Source organism: Zootoca vivipara, chromosome 6, assembly GCF_965207765.1.
Source record: "Zootoca vivipara chromosome 6, rZooViv2.hap1.1, whole genome shotgun sequence".
Taxonomy (NCBI): domain Eukaryota; kingdom Metazoa; phylum Chordata; class Lepidosauria; order Squamata; family Lacertidae; genus Zootoca; species Zootoca vivipara.
The window spans coordinates 19,486,963-19,508,695 of NC_142589.1; the positions used below are offsets into that span (position 1 = coordinate 19,486,963).

A 21,733-nucleotide genomic window follows, 5' to 3' on the forward strand; every position below is an offset into this window, starting at 1 on the left:
CATAGCTTGAATGATGAAAAAAATTTAAGACCTCAAAGTGGTTTGCAAAAAGATAGAACAAAATCAATAAATATTTACAGCTTTGCTTTAAAACATACAAAGGTCAAAATAATAAAACAGTTTAAAGTTACCTCAACTTTCTAAGCATCTGGGTAGGCTGGTCTAAACAAGAATGTTTTTATCGGACGTTGAATAAAGTGAAGGCTCAATCTCAAAAGGCTGGGAGTCCCAAAGTGTAGGTTCTGCCATAATGAGCAACCAAATTCTTGCAAATGCAGAGTCAGACCATTGGGCCCATTCTCTACTCAAGTATTTCTCAATATTGGGTCTCCAGCTGTTGCTGGGCTGCAACGCCCATCATCCCTAGCTAGCAGGACCAGTGGGCAGGGATGATAGGAGTTGTAGTCCAACTACATCTGGGGACCCAAGGTTGAGAAGCACTGTCTACATCTTCCCTGACCATTGGTCCTGCTAGCTAGTGATCATGGGAGTTGTAGGCCAAAACATCTGGAGGGCCGCAGTTTGGGGATGCCTGGTCTACATTGTCTGGGAGCACCTCTGCAAGGTTATCTCCTAGCCCTACTGGGAGATGCCAGGAATTCATAGCATCACAGAATTGTAGAAGTATGCCTTCTGCGTGCAAAGCAGATGTTCTGCTAGCAGCTGGCAAAGGAGGGGTAGAACACTCCATTAGAACATAAGAACTTTGCTGATGCAAATCAAAAGGGCCCATCTAGTCCAGGGTCCAGTTCCGTCTCCCCCCTCCCCCCCTCCCGCCCAAGAGGCCAGCTAGATGCCGAAAAGGAGCGGGTGAAAGAAACAGTTACCACACAGTATTGCTTCCAGGCAACTAGGTATTCAGACACATACTGCCTCCATTACTGGACCTCCGGGTATAGGGCAATATATAAATTAGATTAATACCATAATTAATAATATATAGCCAACGTGGCTATGAGCCACTGATTGCTTTATCCTTTGTAAATTTGTCTGAAGGGGAGGGGCATAAGTTTGGTGGTAGAGAATCTGCTTTGCATACAGAATATTACTGACAGTTAATCACCTAAAGTGTCTCAAGGTGATGTACATGAATGGCCATTCAAAACCAGAAAATGCATTTAAAACAAAACTCAAACCATACTTAAGACTGATACCTGTGGCAAAGACCCATTCATCCTGCTGGGAAAACCAGCCAGAACAAAAATGTCTTCATTTATTTCAGAAAACACAGATGTTAGGCACCTGTATCTCAATGTAAGCGCTACTCCAGATAATGGGTGGCTGTTGTGATGGAATAACAGTTCCATTGGGGCATTAAATTGAGGTAGGTAGCCATGTTGGTCTGACGTAGTAGAAATATATATTAAAAAATAAATAAATTATAAAAGAAAAGAAAAATTGTCCAGTAGCACCTTGGAGACCAACTAAGTTTGTTCTTGGTATGAGCTTTTGTGTGCATGCACACTTCTTCAGATACAGTGGTGCCTCACAAGACAAATTTAATTCATTCCGCGAGTCAATTCGTTTTGCGAAAAATTCATCTTGCGAATCACGGTTTCCCACAGGGGCATTAAAAATTTCTTTTTTTGCCCATAGGAACGCATTAATTAAATTTCAATGCATTCCTATGGGAAAACGCGATTCGCAAGACGAATTTTTCGCAAAATGAATTCGTCTTGCAAGTCAACATCAGATCGCAAGACGCATTCGTCTTGCGAAAAATTCGTCTTGCAGGGCATTTGTCTTGCAGGGCATTCATCTTGCGAAGTACCACTGTACACTGAATCAGAAGTCACCAGACCTTTATATATAGTGAGAGGGTAGAGAGGGGTAGGTTTACCACACCTCACCACCCTTCTGAGTAATACCCCTCCCCACCCTCTCACTATATCTAAAGGTCTGGTGACTTCTGTTTCAGTGTACCTGAAGGAGTGCATGCACACGAAAGCTCATACCAATGACAAACTTGGTTGGTCTCTAAGGTGCTACTGGAAGGAATTTTTTTATTTTGTTTCGACTATGGCAGACCAACATGGCTACCTACCTATAACGTGAGAACAAACTTAGTTGGTCTCTAAGGTGCTACTGGATAATTTTTTATATATATTTCTATTGGGGCATTAAAACATCCTCAATTAAAATATCTCGTTCTCTGGCATCTTCGGGTACGAAGGGGAAACGGGCAGCTGTCTGAAACTCTGGAGGGAAGCTCCTCAAATACAAGGCTGATCCATGGGTAAATTGTTTTATGGGTAAATCGCCTTTCCTGTGAGGCGATTTGCAAACACAGTAAAATCAACAAAAACAGGTTTTAAGAACAGTGCAAGCACTGGCTTGAAAACAATATGAAACACCTAAAACAGACCTTTTCACGTAGCTGGGAAGAATAAAAAAAAACCAAAACGTCCTCGGGTGTTTCCAAAAAGTGCAGAGAATTCACACCTCAGCAGGGATGCTCAAAATATGGGATGTTCCTCAAAATATTGGAAGCTCTCCTCCCTCCCTGGTTACTGCTGGGGGCTTCTTGGGGACTTCCAAGGAGAGAAACTCCTGCAGAATCAAGAGGGGGCGGGTGTGTCTTCCTTGAATGCAAACCTATAAAATTGAAAAATGCTCCTGTAGTTCTTGTGCTATAAAGGAATTATAAGGATGCCCTTAAGATCTTTGGAATGCAAGCTGTTAACTGCTTCATTTTAAGTATGCAAGCAAGCTGCTCCCTACATCTTAAGCGATTCAGCTGCATATAGTAGCAGCATAGCATAATCATAAACCAGCATAGCAATTGACCATGAGATACAACATCACCTCCCCCTATCTTTTTCATGGTTCTAGAAGCACAACCCGATTCTCTTTTCTGGATCTCTCGGCTTCAAATACAAGGAGATGCGAGTTTAAGGTGTCATCTGGACCGGTTCGAATCAGGGATGGGTTATTTTCCTGTTTTTTCAGAGAGAAACAAAAGATGTTTTAGCGAGGCTTGGAGATGAATAATAAACGCCTAGCATTTGTAGAGCCCTTCAGAATGTTTGAATTCACATTCTTGGGAATCCGTAAGGCAAGCCTATAAGGAAGGTCCTGTTATTAGCGTGCTCATTGTACAAAAGATGGAACTGAGGCTGATAGAAGCCTTACCCGAGGCCACTTCAGAATGTTCCATGTGTATGAATCTGCATTTGCATGCAAAAAAATAAGTTCTCAGCATGAAAGCACTGTGGCTATCAGAAACCAGTGTACACACAGTACAGTCCTTACGAATCTGAAGATGGGTTTGAAAGCATAGTGGGCAATCTCAGAAGCGGGGGGGGGGGGTGCGACAATACAATTCCATACTTACTGGGGAATTAAAACGGGGTGCATGTGCATAATAAACTCACCGCTACAGCTGAAATGAAACTCTCCATGAGGTAGTAGTCAGCACCGCTATGAGCACTTAAACACATTGGGACACAAGCTGCTTTATTTGGAGAAAAGCTGCTTTTCTTCCTTTCCAGGAAATCATAAATCTCCACTGGTCCTGAACCCTCGCAGGAAAGTTCTCCCTAAAGATTTAAAAATAATAATAATGCAGGAAGGTAAAACTGTTTTATGAAGACCACCAGTGTTTAATAAGACCAGAGGTGAAAATGACTGAAGGATTTTAATTTTATTCATTATTGTATGCACACCTTACCTTTTTCTCCAAAGATCTCAAGGTAATGGATACCCTCCCCCCCCCACTCTCCATTTTATCCTTACAAGCCTGTGAGGTAGGTAAGGCCGCGAGACAGTGATCGGCCCAGGTACCTTGGAGATCAGATTGCAGAATTGATAATTCCCTGGGTGCAATTTCATGCACAGAGCCCTGTAGTTAAGTTTACCTTTGTCCCATAGATGGTTGTTTTCCTCACGCCTAGTTTGTGTGTGAAGCCAACCATTGTCAAGGCGGCAGTGGCTCCACCTTCAAATTCCATATTGACAACCTAAGGAGGGACATGAAATAACAAGTGAAGACCAGTGTACAGAACATGGAAGTGAGCTGGAAGCAGGTTTCAATTCCCATTATTTAAACGGATGCTTCTAGTCCTCAAGACTGGTTTCAAAGCATGCCTTCTGTAAGCGCCAACTTGGGCTGATGGAAACAGGTAGGTAGCCGTGTTGGTCTGGATCGAAGTAAAATAAAAAAATAAATAAATAAAAAAGATGAATAATAAACGCCTTTAAGGTGCTACTGAAGGAATTTTTTTATTGGGCTGATGGAAGTTATAGTCCAAACTATCTGAGAACTGTGGGTTGGCAAACTTGGAATAGAAAGTGTGGATGTGTGTGTGTGATATTATACACATATACACAAATATCTGAAACCTTGAAATCTTTAACCAGGGCTTCCCAAAGTTGGGTCTCCAGTTGTTTTTAGACTACAATCCCCATCATTCTTGACCACTCGTCCTGCTAGCTAGGGATGATGGGAGTTGTAGTCCAGCAGTGGCTGGAGAAACCCTGGCTTGAATTAACAAACTAGAACTGTAACAAAACTTCCCACCCCCAAAACTGACAATGAAAAACATCACCATTCAGAAGTTTTATGTTGAGCATTGACATTTGGGTTTCAAATTCAAAGGCAAGGCCAACTTTCATTGGTTTAGAGTCGTTACTATTTTCACTGATCTGAAGGGACGTTTCTGTCTGGTTAAATGAAATGACGTAAGGAACTGTCCCCTTGCTATTTCGTGTCAGTTGTCAGGAGGCCATCAGAGGTGCATGTCAGATACTGCCAAATAGTTGACTGCCCCTGCAGACTCACTGGGAGCCAGCTGCTCTTAAACTATCAACTCCCTGAGAGTTTATGCCAGACAGGACTTTGTCCTTGAACTCTGATCATGCCTCTTGCTTTCCCAAATGGAAGAGATATATGTGTAAAAAACTGCACAAAGGTCAAATTTGCATTGTTCTGCCTCCTCTTTGCCACCCCGAACATTACCCAGGAGAGAATGCAGCCCTCAGCTTGAAAAAAAGGTTCCCCAGTCCTGCACTATATTAAAGTCAAGCAATTCATACTTCTAGAGCACGCATCCCCAAACTGCGGCCCTCCAGATGTTTTGGCCTACAACTCCCATGATCCCTAGCTAACAGGACCAGTGGTCAGGGATGATGGGAATTGTAGTCCAAAACATCTGGAGGGCCGAAGTTTGGGGGTGCCTGTTCTAGAGAATATTCACTGCATAGGTGCAGAGGATAATTTGAGGGTGGAGAGCATAGGCTATGAGATTAACCCTACCCAATGGACTAGAATGTGGTTTAAACTCCCTTTAAATCCGTATCAGCAAAAAGGAAAGAACTCACTCTGAAACTCACTTACAGATGGTACCTAACACCATGGAAACTAGTGCTAATAAGCCCAGGAACCTCACCAAAATGCTGGTGAGCCTCACCAAAATCCACAGGCACATACCTCCACATGTGGTGAGAATGCCCCCAAATCCAACTCTTCTGGACAGCAATCATATAAGAAATATGCAAAATAACTAAACAAGTATTAGAAGTCACCCCAGAACTTGCCCTACTAAACATCTTCCAAGACAATAATGCTGCCATTTCTGTGACTTGTCAATTTGGTTAAGAAATAACCGGAGGAGGGCGGCTGGGGAGAAGAGGAAGGAAGGTTTAGTGCAAGGCTGCATACCTGGTGATTAACAACATCATTGTCACACTCGTAAACGCACCTTCCGTAGGGGCCATGGCGCAAGGCGTCAGTCAGCGATTCTATATCGTACTCACCGCTATGGCAGACCACAGATACTGGCCACCCAAAGTATCCCTGAGAAGAAGCAAAAGGGAGACTGTGTCAACAGCAGCTGCCCAGCGGGATCCAGGCTGTCCTCAACAGTTTCAGTTCTTAGGAGCCCAAGAACTCCGCTGGATCCAGAGTCTGAAGACTGAATCTCCCCAGCCAGCACACACTAACCACTACACCACACTGCTGCAGCCCAACTAGCCCCACAGCGTTTTGTGCTGTTTACCATATTTAGTGGTCCGGCCGAATCCTGAGGTTTTTGCAACCGGAGGACCGCTTCTGCGCATGCGGCAAAACCCCGTGAAATACTTCCGGGTTTGCCACTTTCACATTCCGAAGTTTATGTAACCAGAGGGTTACGTAAACGGAGGTACTGCTGTATGCCCAATATTGTGGAGTTCCCTCCCAAGGGAAGTTAGACTGGCACCCTCTTTGATGCCCTTCCACCTGAAGGCTGAGACCTTCCTGTTAAGAGAGGCCTTTGGAAACTAAGGTGCAGACAATGCTGACCTCTGGGCTGCTGACCGCAGGACAAACTGTATTTTAGCTGCCGGTTCCAAAATTTGTCCTGATGTACTTTAGTTATTGCGTGTAACTGGTTTCTTTTTATTACTTCGTATTTTAGAATGGTGTTTTTAAATGTCGAAAGCTACATTGAATCCCAAGTTGGGAGAATGGCGAGATATAGAAACACCTGTGTGTGTGTGTGTGTGTGTGTGTGTGTGTAATTTTCTTGTTGCAAACTGAAATCATTTTCATAACTCTTTTTCTAAACTGCCAGGCACTTGCAAATTGATCAATGCACACTTCTACAGCCATAAAAAACAAAAATCAAGTGGTTTGTTTTGTTTTGTTTTTCCTTACTGAGTAACTTGTTAACCTGTGGTGGGGGAATAAATAAATCAACCTACCTCCAAGGTTAGAACCTCTCTCAGTACCTACCATCTTGGCCTGTGCCAGATAAATCTTCTTTGCTGAATAGGGGCAGGTTTGTTCAACCGAACAGTCTAAACAGCGATCTGCGGCACCTTCCGGCTAAGGGAAAGTTGGAGAGAAGTCATTGCTGAGAAACAATGGCACGCTATAACTAATCCAGAATGCGGCAGCTAGACTGGTGATTGGGAGCGGCTGCCGGGACCATATAACATCGGTCCTGAAGGATCTACACTGGCTCCCAGTACATTTCCAGGCACAATCCAAAGTGTTGGTGCTGAACTTTAAAGCCTCGGGCCCGTATACCAGAAGGAGTGCCTCCACCCCCATTGTTCAGCCCGGACACTGAGGTCCAGCTCTGAGGGCCTCCTGGCGGTTCCCTCACTGTGAGAAGTGAAGTTACAGGGAACCAGGCAGAGGACCTTCTCGGTAGTGGTACCCACCTTGTGGAATGCCCTTCCATCAGATGTCAAACACATGAACAACTCTATGAATTTTAGAAAACATCTGAAGGCAGTCCTGTAAAGGGAAGGTTTTATTGTTTGATGGTTTTTTGTGTTTTTTGTTGGAAACTGCCCAGAGTGGCTGGGGGGCAACCCAGTCAGGTGGATGGGGTATAAGAAAGAAACTATTATTACTATTAAATTCACAAACTGCATCTCAGAACATCATCGTTTCCACGGTATGAATTAGAGGCTTGCTTTTGTTTCAGGGGCAAAGTTGAAAGCTGTCAGGAGGCAGCTCAAATTCTGCACTCGCCCAGTGCGGCAAAATGCACAAAAGACTCTTCCTTTAAAAACATTTTTAAAAATAATCATTAGAAAGTTTGACTGACCTTGTGCTCTTTCGTGAAATGGGACAGGTTGCCAAAAGACGACACTTTCAAACATCTGAAAGAAGAATCGGGGAGGGAAGGGGAAGAGGCATTTTGACGTTTATTTATTTATAAGAAAATTTATAAAACACCAGCACTTTTTTTTTAAAGTATCAGGACATTGTACAATAAAAACATAATAAAATCCAGACCAAAGGGCCAATGTGGAACAAGATCCATATATATATATATCAATGACTTCCCTTCTTCTCTTTCCATATATAATCAATGACTTCCCTACTTCTCTTTCCATGGTTCATTTTGCATATCTTACATCCCTGCATATTTTACAAAAACTATTCCAATCAGTTTTCCATTATTACATCCCTCAAAGATTATTTGCACTGTTGAATTCATCTTAATGCTGCCAGCATTTTCAGCTGTGCACAGTTATTTTCCATTTACTCAGTAAACGTTTGACTATCTTCTTTAAATGTATGTTCTTCTTGCTCTCTTATTCTTTATGTTAAGCCTGCAAGTTTTCCATATGCCAGTCTTCTTTACCTGGGAGCTCGCTCACTTCCAATTTTTGGCCTAACAAAACACTGGCTGCAATTGTTGCATACATAAATAACCGTTTATGATACCTGGGAATTTCAGTCTGAGTTACCCTCAACTAAAAGGACTTTGGGTTTTTGTTTTGTGTTTTTTTTATAAGTACACTAATAGTAATTCCTTGGACTTAGCTCAGGAATTGACTGGCAGCCAGGTTGACTCAAGGAGCCTGGCAATTACTTCAAAGAGTCATTGGGGGGGGGGCAGGAGCAGACAAAAGCTGTTTGCAGGTTTTATCAGGAGGCCATGCAACACAAACAGACTTGATGCACTTTGTTCCTTTCACCATAGACGTTCATATACACCTTTCGTCTATCCTCTATCAGGCCATCCACAAAACAGTGGTGCAATATTCCTTTCCTTGGTACGGAATGTGTAAGCAATATAAATCAAGACACTCAGGGAAATCTACTCATTATTTAGGGGGTTGGACTAAATGGCCAACTCTACAACTCTGTGGGATGCCCCGTCTCCCTGGCATGGGACCCCCCCTGAACATATACACCAGCGTTGCCTGCCTGACCTACATCCAACATCCCATATCAATTAGCAACTGAATCGCAGGATTGTAGAGTTGGAAGGGAACCAACCATATAAGGGTCACCTAGCCCAAACCTCTGCAATTCAGGAATCACAGCTAAAGACTCCCTTGCAGATGCCCCCGCCCAGAAATCCTGTTTAGAAACCTCCAAGGGAAGGAGAACCCATCCGTTCCACTGTCAAAACAGCTCTTGCCATAAGGTAACTTGGGGGACACTTCCGCTGGGTATCTCTAGTGGGGAGGGCAGGTTGTTCCCCAGCAGTTTTTCAGGGGTGGGACTCACAATGAGCCGCAGCCAGTGCTGGATTTACATATAAGCTAAACAAGCTATAGCTCAGGGCCCCACTCTCTTGGGGGGGGGGGACTGGATGTACATTTCCAAAATATAAGATTAAAAAAACACCCTATATACAGCCTACATAAAACCTACATACAGCAACAGTGTCCTGTGTTGCGTAGGCTCCTATGATGCTAGCCTGCTCCCTAAAATATCACTGGTTTGCTCATTTCTATATACTGTATAGGGTGCCTACATTCTACATGGACTGGTTGCATGACAACATGTGCAAATGGCTTTAGATACCTATTAGGTCCATAAATTACCATATAGCATATATTAAACACAAAAAACAGTGACAATTTGTTGTTGACAAAGGACAGGTGGACATATAAAGGCCTTATTACCTTCAGTAGCTTAGGGCTTCATCAAAACCTAAATCCGGCCCTGGCCGCAGCCATTCACAGCTTTTCTCTTCCTCACCCCCAAAACCGCCTTTGCAAACAACAGCAGCCTCTTAAGAGGGAAGGGTTCTTCCCTGCATACCTTCTGCTGCCCATCCAGTAATTGATGAGGTCGACATCGTGGCACGATTTAGCGAGCAGCGAAAAGGTGCTCTCGGCTTCGTTCCGCCAGTTTCCTCTGACAAAGGAGTGGGCAAAATGCCAGAATCCAACCTGGGTGGGGGGCGGGGTCAGGGAGAGAAAAACAGTCCGTGGTCAGCCTCAAGGCAGGGAGCAAGTGCTGCCGGAACAGAGAGCATGAAGCACTAAGACTCAGGTGGCAAACTTCAGCCACCCCCGCCCTCCAAGCTGCTCCATCAGCCAGGGCAGGGGTAGGCAACCTAAGGCAGATGCCGATGCCAGAAATCGCATCTGCGCAGGTGCTGGAAATCGTGGGTGTGCGCGCATCTGGCCCACGGAGAGATCTCCACTGGAGTGAACTGGCCCAGGCAAGGTAAACCTTGCCAACCCCTGAGCCAGGGATGACAAGAGGGATATTAAAACCTTTTTTGTTTAAACAGACTTTCCCCCAAAGGTGGCCCAACTCTGTACCATGAATAATGTGAACTTTTTGGAAATATAATAATAATAATATGTATTAGACTCATATTATTATGAGAGACTTAGAACTTACTTAAAAGCATAACCAAATTATAACATTAACATGCTCATGCAATGCAATGCAAATCATAAACAAGTATAGACACACGTAAACATACACAGCCTTTCTGATATTTTATTTGTGTTTTAGGACATTCTTTTTTCTTTCTTAAAAAAAAATGTATATTGTCCAACAGACTTTTGTATTTGCATACAAATCTGTGCAAATAAATAAATTTGAGACATTACGAGAGCTTAGCCCACCTGTTCAGAAACTTAGCTAAAAACTTTTACAAGTAGGCTGGAATAGCTCGATAATGAATCATTTGTCTGTATTGCACCATCCACACACGTGGTCCTTTACGAAGAATTTGGGGACAGGTACACTGCCCAAAAGGATGACTGGTAGGGTGGAAGGCAGGGAGCTCAACAGTAGGTGGTGCTAGAGCCAGTGGCAGGTGGAGTCAATGGATTCCAGTTTCATCCCTATCCTCCTCTCTGCTGAGTCTTACAAGGGGCAACACTGAGAGTAAGGAGGAGGAAGCTGACAAGCTGTGCCACTCCCCAGAACTGATATAATTACAAAGGCAGGCAGGCAGGTGGCTGAATAAGGGAAGCATGGGGCTAGTGGGGCAAGGGGAAAAGAGAAACAGGCAGGAGAAAATGGGAGGGGGCATGCTATTCAGTGGATTCAGTGTAATACTGAAAACAAAGCCTTATGAAAAGTGTTTGAAGGAGCTGCGTATGTTTGGCGTGGAAAATAGGAGCCTGAGAGGAGATATGATAGCCATCTTCAAATATTTGAAGGGCTGTCACATGGAAGATGGAGCAAGCTTGTTTCCTCCCGCTCTGGAGGGTAGGACTCGAACCAATGGCTTCATGTTACAAGAAAGGAGATTCCAACTAAACGTCAGGAAGAACCTTCTGACAGGAAGAGCTGTTTGACAGTGGAACGGTCCGCCTTGAGAGGTTGTGGACTCTCCTTCTTTGGAAGTTTTTCAGCAGAGGCTGGATGGCCCTCTGTCATGGATGCTTTAGCTGAGATGCTTGCATTGCAGGGGGTTGGACTAGATGACCCATGAGGTCCCTTCTGACTCTATGATTCTATACTTACAGGTTCCAGGTGCTGAATGTGGCAAATGTCTCCAATCAGTCCAGCGTCTAGAAGTTCCTAAACAAAAAATAAACAGACAGGGCAGAGAGTTGTCAGAGAAAAAGAAAACAAGAGCAGAAACTGAGGATGTCCACTCGTTCGCTCCCTGCCTGGAACAGAAACCAATCCAGTGGATGCAGTTGGTTTCCTCTGAGGAGGCTGGACAAGAACTCACAGAGGAACCTCCCAGACCTCCAGGCCCTGGACCCTCTCAGCCACCTTCCCCTGTGAAAGAGGTGAATGTAATTAAGGTCAAGCTTCTGAGTCACTGTTCTGCGCCTTCTGACCCTCATTAACCGTCACCTTTAAAAAAGGAAATTTTGTGCATGCCAGTAAAGGTGTAGAGTAGGGGTCTGAGAAGAGAACATGAAGGAGACTTAGAAAATAGATAGTGTGGATGGAAGCGTTTTGTCAAGGGCATCCAGGAGGACCCCTTCTGTGGGAGCCGGCTGGGTGAATTACCACAGCGTGGAAGAGGCAGGAGAACTTTCTATCAGGAGAGGCAAGCCACCTTTGACTCCTGTAAGAACTGCACTGTTTCCTTGCACTTAAAAGGACTGCACCCTCTCGTGAGTGAGAGAGAGGCTTAGTATTGAAGCCTTGTGTTAGACGGGTTGCCTGTTTACTCATCTAAACCAGGCATCCCCAAACTTCGTCCCTCCAGATTTCTTGGACTACAATTCCCATCATCCCTGACCACTGGTCCTGATAGCTAGGGATCATGGGAGTTGTAGGCCAAAACATCTGGAGGGCCGCAGTTTGGGGGTGCCTGATCTAAACGCTACCTCACGGTCCTCAGTCGCTGTGAGAAGTGGTTCCTTCGACACTGGGGCTGGAGGGGGGAACCCGCTGTGCTGCAGAAACAACCAGCACTCCTTCCTTCAGGTCAGAGGGTTTGGCCCTTTATAGCTCTGAGGTTCTCTGCAAGGAGGTGGAGCCGCCTGATTTGCACGCAGAAGGTTCCAAGTCCAACTCCTGGCACCTCCAGCTAAAAGGAAGAAGTACCAGGGCAAAGAGAGATGCCTCTCTCCAAGTCCCTAATCCCCCATGCCTCCTTCTCTAGCTTCTCAGTAGCCATGTCTCTCACATCCAGTCCAGTCGGCACTCAACGGTCAAGTTTGGAATTAGAGGGGGTGATATTTTAAAGAGTACAATGTCCTCCCCTCACTGTCTGCCTGGCTAGCATACCTTTATTTTCAAGGCCACTGGGTGGTAGCGCAGGACGTGGCAGACTGCGAGGATGACGTCGTTGGTTTTACAGGCCAGAACTATTTCTTTACAGTCCTCTAGTGTTACCTGATAGATCAAAAGGGGGGAGAATAAACAATCAGTTTCAGCCAAGGCAACACTGGTCACCTCACCTGGGGATAAGCCGACCTACTTCCCCCCCCAGGTATGCCTGGACTACAACTCTCAGCATCCCTGGCAATGCCAGCTGGGCCTCTTGGGATCTGTAGTTCAAGAACATCCCAAGGGCACAGCTTCCCTGGCTTTGTTTCCATTGATAAAAGCCAGATCAGCCACTTATGAAGAGACACAGCAGGGAGACTCCTTTTCGGATGGTGCTTCAAGCATGGAGGATCCTTTAGCCCAGGGATGGGGAACCCAACGCATTCCAGGTATTACTGGACTACAACTCCCATCAACCCTGATTATTGGCCATGGCTGATGGGAGTTGTAGTTCAACATCTGGAGGCCACCACCCTGCTCTTACGTATTTTAGGAGTGCAGGGCATTTCCTACCCTCTAGGGCAGGGGTCAGGCCTTCCAGAGACGCCGTTGGGCTCCAAGTCCCACCAGCCCCAGCCAAGCACAGTCAATGGGTAAGGGATGATGGGAGTTGTAGTCCAAAAACGCCCCCAGGATGTGAACATATGGAAACGGTCAATGGAAGAAGATCAACAATCAGCTAGAGTCACACTTGAAGGCATTTGGGTCTTTCACAAGTGAGCAGAATGAGCAGGAAGGCTTCCGAAGACAGCGAGGTCAGCTGGCTGACCACCCGGGACCATTAAGCCCGGAGACTTAAAAAAGAAATGCTTGACAGCTCACAAGGAATTCAGTCAGAGATTCTGGCCTGAGGAAAGAAATTATAGCTGACATGCACACTTTTTGGCTCCGCTGAGTGCACATTTTTCGATCTCAGCCAAGTGCTACAAAGGCAGAGGAAGTGCGTCGAAGAGTCAACAGGCAGCAGCAGAACAAACCAAGGAAGAGTTCTTGGGAGCCCAGAAAACAGACCCAGGAAGGAAGGACCCTCGCTTGGCATGCTCTGAGACAGCTTCCCCTTTCCACTGGAAAGCATGTCCTTATGGTCCTGCATGCAGCCATTATACCCCTGTCTTAACCCTGGACGCAATGCCACTGTGGTCTCAACCACGTCCTCCACCAAAAGGTTCTGCCAGCACACAGCGTTCCAAATTCTCCAGGCAAAATTTTGCGCTTGGCCTTCAGCCACTTGCAACCAAGGGAAGATGCACCTGGAGGCGCATGCCTGGGGGTCCTTGGATCTCAACTGTTTTCACACACTACCAACACATACAGTTGTACCTTGTTTTGTGGCCAGGATCCATTCCGGAGCCCTGGCCACTAGCCGAAAAGGGCGCAGGGCAAAGCGTCATGTTTGCGCATGCACACAGAGCAGTCTGCACTTCTGAGCATGTGTGAAGCGCAATTTCTGCGCATGCACGAGCGGCAAACACAGAAGCAACCCATTCCGATACTTCCGGGTTTGCCGCGGATGTTCGCAGGAATGGACACTAGACAAGGCGGACGTTTGTGGAGGTATTACTGTGTAATGAATTTTATCCGTTATATTTTTCTTGCACAATCAGAATGAATTTCAGGAACCAAAAAGTCGTATTGAAAAATATAACTTTCGAGTTATCTGGCCCCCAAAAGGCAACTAGGCTGTAACCCTGGTTTAAGGAGCCTTTTAGTGCGTAGCGCGCGCGCACACACACAAACACACACATGAGTTTCTAACACAGGCAGCGCTTACCGCCATGGGCTTCTCCAGCAAGATGTGGTATCCTTTGTGGGCAAAAGCCACTGCCGGCGCCTGGTGGGGAAGAGACCGCCACAAATTACCATCAAGCAACTGACATTTCAATGCATCCTTAGTGTCTTGGGAAAGGATTGTTCTCAATATATAATTCTCCCCCCCCCCCCAGCAACTTAAAGGCAGACATCTTATTCGGTGGTCCCTCTCCTCTGGAACAGCAATGACTCCATTTTGGCTGTGTTTGGATGATGATCTTCTGGCTTTCAGCAGAAGATGGAATTGCAAGGCAACAATTGGCCAGTTCTTGCATCATTCACAATCAGTGGGGGCTGGCCCATCAGGTTGCATGGGGCAACCTCAGCCTGCCCCCACCTTCCTTCCTTCCTTCCTACTTACAGCTTAGCCCAGGTGTGACACAGACCACCAGCGTCCTACTACACAGTCTCGGTGTTGCCCGTGGCAGAACTCAGCAGGGAGATGAATGGGGACAAAACTAGAATTCCTTGGGTCTGCCGGCCACTGGCTCTGGCGCCACCTGCTGGTGGGCTCCCTGCCTTCCACCCTACCTGTCTCCATGGGCACCAGCCACCACTAAGCACTATCTCTTATCCCCATCCCTTTCCCGAAGCAAGGTTTGGGGAAGTGGCAACTGGCTGTCCCTTGGGTCACTCTCCAACAGCCTCCTCCTCCAGAACAGTTTTTAATGTGTAAAACAAACGTTGGAAAAACCATACTAAAATGCATGGATAAGCATGCAAGGTGTTTCAGGGGGAAAGGGGTGTGTGTGATATGGCAAAGCGGATATTAGGGAAATCAGGCAGCACCCTTTTCTGTTCTGTCTTGCGCTCTTCACACGCTGCGCCGTTTCCACGCCTCTGCAGTTTGCTTTCTGCCAAAATGGATGCTATTCATGCTGCTGTCAGGAACAACGTGGCTTAGGTAATTTGCAGAGTTAATTCATTGTGCACAATAAATTGCCGCCGAGTTACTCCAGCCCACTCATATAATAAAAGGAAATGGGGGAGGTGGAATGTAACCAATTTCACATCGTTTGCAGACCAAAAGCAACAAGCAGTGAATACCGATTGTATTTCTGGACTTGGAAGGAGCAAATTGACACTGGCAATTTCCTCTCTCCTTTCCACTGACATTCTCCAACATCCTTGGTGGGCATTCCCATGGCTGTATGGAGGACACTGTTAGATTCAGAGGCTGTGTGTACTCAAGCTAGACTCCTTCCTGATTCAAAGTATATCCCAAAGCTACTTCTACTTTTATTTCTACCTCAGGGCTAAGTTGAGCACTGCCACCAAAACAGTTTGCACACAGGCAGAGTCGAGATGACTCAGACTTGACTCAAAAGAAGCCTCGAGTGGGAGAAGGTTGGCAGTACCTTGTGAAGGCTGTCGGGCGTTGCTATGATAACAGCATCTGCAAACCTCTCTTTCTCGGCCGCCGCTGTCCAGTCTTAAAAGAATAAGATGTGAAAATTGAAAGGATGAACAGCAAGAGCAAAAAATTACACATATTATGCTGCTGGGTTCTCTTCCCCTCCACTCCCTGTTATTTGATTTGATTAGATTAGATTTCTTTATTGCCATAGCCTTTAAATGATTATTAGGAAGAAAATTCTAAAAATATTGATAGATCTTGGAATCGCCGCACCCACAAACAGGCATTTATCGCAAATGTACATTCTCACATCTGGGGGGAAAAAACCATAATGGGGTGTATCCAACTAAGTTCTACACAGAGAAGACTCACTGCAATAAATCAACCTACCATAGTTCAATGCAGGGCCGGCTCGCCGTAGACCCCCGGTGGTGCAGGGCACCATGGCGCCGGCCCGCCAGGAGGGCACCGCGAGCTGCGCCCGCCCGCTGGCCGGCCAGTTCGCTGCGCAGCTGCGCGCGGTGCCCACCTGCCCACCGCGCTGGGAAACGGGGCGGGAGGGCGCCGGAGAGATCGCGCTGTGCCTGCCCGCCCACCCGCCGCGCAGCAGCGCCGCGCCCACCCGCCCACCACGCCGGGAAACGGGGCGGAAGGGCGCCGGAGAGATCCGGCGCACCATGGCGACAGGGGCGCTTAAGACGGCACTGGTTCAATGGGTCTACTCTGAGTAGCACTAGCATTGGATACAACCCAATGTGTGAAACGAAGCAAAATAAGATCTCAGACGACGTTTCCAGAGGCAGGAGGAGAGAGAGAAACAAGCCCCCAAACAGTCAAAGAGATGTATTAATTTTTGCTCACCCTTGCCTTCCTCACAGAGTTGTTGTAAGGATAAAACTAGGGGGGCAGGCAGGGGAGAAATAGCAGTGTGCATGTTGCGGTAAGCTCTTTGGAAATGGGGAACATATGTATTGGAGAAACTTCTAGCTTCTGTGCAGTGTCACAGGGATGTAAGAAGGCACTGTTTTTCCATTCCACCCTGAATGAAGCGCAATTTCTCTTCCTCTGCAGTTCACCTTTGGTGAAAAACTACAATATTCGTCTCACAGTCCACTGTGCCGAAATTGCATTGACATAATTTCCATAAAGAATGACCCAAATTACATTGTCAATAGGTTATCCGCACCCCCCCCCAAAAAAAAATTCAATGCAAAGAAAACACAAGGCATATTGAAATCAGAAGTAACAGCAAATACCAATTGTATTTGTTGGGTTAGTTTCCTTTTCCAGACATGGAATGAATAACCAAACATTGGCAATTGCCTCTCTCATTTTCACCAGAATTCTGACACCCAGAGGCTACATCCTGATAGTGGTCTATTTTCTCCAGTTCCCCGCCCCCCTCTCCACACCTACATGAATTATGCTGAAGACCACAGATGGGACCCTCTCTGTTTTGGAGCAAGGGCAGGGCAGAGATATAGAGTAATAATTGCATACCATCAAACACATTGTCCTCATCAATGCCATGAGCTTCCTGGAGCCTCTTTCTCGCAAACGGATGTGGGTCTGCCACACCAATCACCTAACGGAGGGAGAAACCTGTTAGCATCTCACAAGCAGATAGCTGGACTATGGCGGTCCAAGACAGGTGATTTCAATACAGTTGTACCTTGGTTTTCGAACAGTTTAGTTCTCAAACGTTTTGGTTCCCGAACGCCGCAAACTCAGAAGCTGGAGGTTGCTGGCTACCCTCGAGCAACGACACTCCAAACCATCTTGTCTTTAATGCTTTTATTGTGAATGTTCTTTACAGTGCAAGAGCTTCATGAAAACAAGTCTACTCAGTACTCTCAGATTCTCCCAATGGTGCTTTTCGGCTCCTCCCCCAGCAGAGTAGTTTGGGGACCCCAAATCTCCGCCCCCCTGTGTTTGCAAGCCACTGATCGCCTTGGTTCAGGGGTGAATTTGAAAGGACGCCCCTCTGCTGTTTCCCCGCTAGAACTCTCTGCTGGCCCCTCCTTCCTTGCTGGTATCACAGGCTGCAGGTAGGGCTCTTGTATGCTGCCTGAGCCCTGCCCCGCTCCGCTCACTTCCTCCTTCCTGTCTGCTGTTGTGAGAGCCGTTCGAAGAGCTGGATTTGATGAGGGGTGGCTGTTCCCTGTAAGCCCACCCCCTTACATCCGTGTTCCGGTTTGTGAACTATTTTTGGAATTCAAACATCCGACGGGGCTTCCGCAGCTTCCGATTGGCTGCAGGAGCTTCCTGCAGCCAATCTGAAGCCACGCTTTGGTTTCCAAACGTTTTGGAAGCCGAACGGATTCCGTTCGACTTCCGAGGTATGACTGTACCATGGAAAGCATAATGGTCCATTTAGTTCAACATCCTATGCTCACAGCAGCCAACCAAATACCCACAGGAAGCCTGAGTGAAAGCAATACTCTCTGGCACCTGTGAATAGGGTTGGGAAATATATCAATATATTGATAAAACCAATTTAAAGTCCACAACGTGATAGCAGTTTCATAATTGTTGACCTGGCAAAATCATGAATTGCATGAATTGCAAATCAGTGTGTGTGTGTGTGTTTGTGTGTGTCTGTGCTATGCAAAAATCACAGTGCAGAAAAATGGTGCATTTGCTGGGGCTGGGTTGAATGAGTGTCAAGTGTTTTGTTTGAAGTCCACTGCACCTTTAAATCTGGAGCTATTTTAACATCGGTAGAAGGGTTTGTTCACAAGCCCCAGAAGATCCCTTGGCAGCTCTTACCTTCATGCGTGCAGGAAACTGCTGAGCAAAAAAGGAATAATTCCTTCCCCGACTTCCAGCTCCAATCACGAGAACAGTGACTTGGCGAGACATCTCGGTGTTGCTTTCCATCTGTGTCAAGGAAACGAAAACTTAGGACAAAGCTTACGGCTGGGAAGTTCCTGCAAAGTTATGGCTTTATCTGGATTTGACTACATCCCAGAATTTATTGCTGACCGCTTCAATGTGCTTCCAGGGAATCGTGATCATATTATTCATAGCTTTCTTTTTATCTCCCTGCCATAACCATGTCTATGCTCTGCAACATTCTCCTTCTTAAATTGTAGGCCACAAGATGTCAAACAGGCAAGGCCATCGTTTGTTTCTGCACCTCTGAAACATTTGTACTGTTGCATGTAACAAAACGAACTTTTTTTTAAAGAAAGGAAGGAAATGAAAATAACTCTCGCACGGAGAATTCAGGAAATGAATTCTCTGTTCAAACCACCTGCACACCACAATTTACTTACATGCCTGCTTTGTTTGCATTTCCTGGCTTCTTTTGCTAATCTTGGCAGAGATTCAGGGAAATGTCAAGAGGTTGTGAAGCCTCAAGCCTTAATCATCAGCTTCTAAAATGTCCTACAATGTCCCTTCAATTTCAAGCCGACTTCTCAGTCATAAGGCCTAGAAACTTGATATATATTTTAAAAGAAGAAGAGGAGAAGGAGGGTCTCACAAAGTAGAATTCTATACTCAACATCAAATTCCAAATGACCCTAAACTAATCAATAAAAACATATTTTTTTAAGATTTAAAAGGGGTATGTATAGAAGGGGCAAATCATGATGGAAGAGTATAAATCTCAGAACAAGCTCAGGCTTGCAAGAGAGGTTAAAAATAATAATAAATGGTTTTCTGCAGCTATGTTTGAAGCAAGAGGAAGAACAAGCAACTAGTAGGTCCTCTGCATGGAGAAGATGAAGAAATGCTATTTGATGCCAGTGAGAAGGTGGGTTCAACACCCATCCAGGGCCTGCTGAGCTGTATTCAAGGATTACCAAAGGAACTTACATATGGAATCTCAGAGCTTCCTCCTCTAACATTTGAGAATTCTTGGGGAACAGGTGAAGTCCCTGTGGGCTGGAAGCAGGAAGGTTTTGCTCCCATCTTCAAAAAGGCAACTACCAACTGGCCAGCTTGATGTAGATACCAGGAAAGGTCCTAGAACAGAATTAAACAGTCGGTCTTGCGAGCACTTAGAAAAAGATGCTGTGATTGCTAAGACCAACCATGAGTTTCTGAAAAACAAGTCATGCCAGACAAATCTTATTTCTTTTCTCTCTTTTTTGAGCCACAAGTTTGCTGGATCAGGGGAATGCTGTGGATGTAGTGTATCTTGATTTCAGTAGAGCTGCCTGGTAAAAATGTAGGCTAGCTAGACAATATTAGGTGGATTTGAAACCGGCTGACTGATCAACCCAAACAGTGCTCACCAATGGTTCCTCATCTTTCCAGAAAAAAAGTGAGAAGTGGGGTGCCGCAGGATTCTGTCCTGGGCCTGGTGTTGATAAATGACTTGGTTGAAGGAACTGAGCCGGGTGCTTGTCAAACTTGCAGATGACACCAAATTAGGAAAAGTAGCTAATACCACATAAGACAGAGTCAAGATCCCAGGATTTAAGATAACCTTAGCAGATTGGAGAACTAGGCCAAAACTAACAAAATGAATTCCAATAGGGACAAATATAGGATGGGGGACATCTGGGTTGACAGCAGCACATATAAGAAAGTTCTAGGAGTCTTAGTAGACCACAAGCTTAACATGTGTCAGGAGTGTGATGCAGCAGCAAAACAAAAAGCTAACACTGTTCTAGCCTGGATCAACAGAAGTATAGTGTCCAGATCAATGGAAGTAACAGTTCTACTCTTATACTGCCTTAGTCAGATCCTGTATCCAGTTCTGGGCAACTCAGTTTAGGAAGGATATTGACAAGCAGGAAAGTTTGCAGAGGAGATCAACCATGATGATCATGGGTCTGGAAACCAAGCCTTATGAGGAACGGTTGAGGGAGTTGGGTATGTTTAGACTGAAGAAAAGAAGACCGAGAGGTGATATGAGAGCCATCTTCTATGCTTCTATGAATAAAGTGCCCCCAATTTGTTTTTAAAACTGTTAGTTTGGGGTGGCATCCAACATTAGCCCTGCTCAGAGCAGACCCATTTAAATTAATAACCCAAGTTATTAATAACCTATTAACTTCAACGAGTCTACTTTGAGTTGAATGTCGGCTACATTTTAACTGTACTGTATTTTAATAAATTTTGTCTCCTTATTTTTTTTAATTTGTTGATACTTATTCAAAGATATACATAAATGCATACCCATTACAAAGTATCCTGTTATGATATGCCGAAATAAAACTGCTCTCTTTTTTTTAGATTAAGTAGCTAAGTCAGAAGGAGGAAAATACAAGAAAAGGAGAAATCTAAAGAAGGAGAAAGGAAGAGAGATGGAAAATAAAGAAAAGGCTATATTTTATGAACGTTTTATATTATTTTATGTAAACCGCTTACAGATGGTATTACCATTACTATCATTAGGCAAAATACAAATCCTGGTAAATAAATATTTTAAATATTTAAGCCCCACCACCTTGAGCTCCTTGGGGGAAACGTGGAGTGTAAAAGTATTTAATACAGCTTAAAAATGCAAGCCCGCCACATCCCACATAGCGCTGGCTGCAACAAGAAGAGGAAAGTACTGTATCTTACACCTGACTTTTAACGACGGGAAGCTTTGCGGCGATGCTTTGAGACATCGCCCTGGTTTGTTTGTTATAAAGTGATCTCCTCCCGCTAACAGGACCCCCTTGTTATCAGTTTTATAGTTTGCATTGGAAGAGACTCACCGGACAAAAGCAGAGACTGCTCTGATCTGATCGCTGACCACGATTAACACCGACCTCAGAACACTCAGCTGAGCAGGGAGCCACGCCCACTTCCAGATTCCCCATTCACGCGGGGCTCTCCGAACTCAAGCCAATCAATGGGCGTGGATGACATCACACGAGAGGAATTTTATTGGCCGACAAGAAAAGTTGGGGCGGGGAAATGAGGATGCCAGCTGTTGATTGGTTCTGCGTTTTGACCGTTTAGCTTTGGACTCCAACCCCAATTAGTTAACGGTGAGGAATTATGGGGATTGTAGGCAAGAACATCTGGAGCTCACCAAGCTATCCCTGAGCTAAGGAGATGTTCACACAGTACCCACTCAGAGGTAAGCATCATTGAGACCAGCGGAGCTTACTCACAGGTAAGTATGTGCAACATACACTGTGTAGCATTGCAGCCTCAACCTTTAAAATAGTAGTAGTAGTAAT

General features: G+C 45.4%; 1 protein-coding gene across 3 annotated transcripts; it reads right to left on the bottom strand.

The window, feature by feature from the left end:
- Positions 1-2,231: 2,231 nt before the first annotated feature.
- On the bottom strand, positions 2,232-21,374 carry LOC118087303 (uncharacterized). 3 transcript variants are annotated; one of them, XM_035119837.3, is made up of 15 exons: positions 21,263-21,330; positions 19,425-19,574; positions 18,372-18,482; positions 17,103-17,187; positions 15,604-15,677; positions 14,208-14,267; positions 12,395-12,502; positions 11,168-11,224; positions 9,497-9,627; positions 7,539-7,593; positions 6,713-6,805; positions 5,660-5,794; positions 3,858-3,959; positions 3,375-3,539; positions 2,232-2,937 (listed from the first exon to the last, which is right to left on the bottom strand). In XM_035119837.3, the coding sequence occupies exons 2-15, from the start codon at positions 19,518-19,520 to the stop codon at positions 2,821-2,823; spliced, it is 1,389 nt and encodes a 462-aa protein (XP_034975728.2). In that variant the 5' UTR covers positions 19,521-19,574; positions 21,263-21,330; the 3' UTR covers positions 2,232-2,820. The 3 variants fall into 3 exon arrangements, with proteins under 3 accessions (XP_034975728.2, XP_034975731.2, XP_034975732.2); XM_035119840.3 differs by lacking the exon at positions 19,425-19,574 and having other exon boundaries at positions 21,263-21,374; XM_035119841.3 differs by lacking the exons at positions 19,425-19,574; positions 21,263-21,330 and adding an exon at positions 18,881-19,044.
- Between the last annotated feature and the right edge of the window lie 359 nt (positions 21,375-21,733).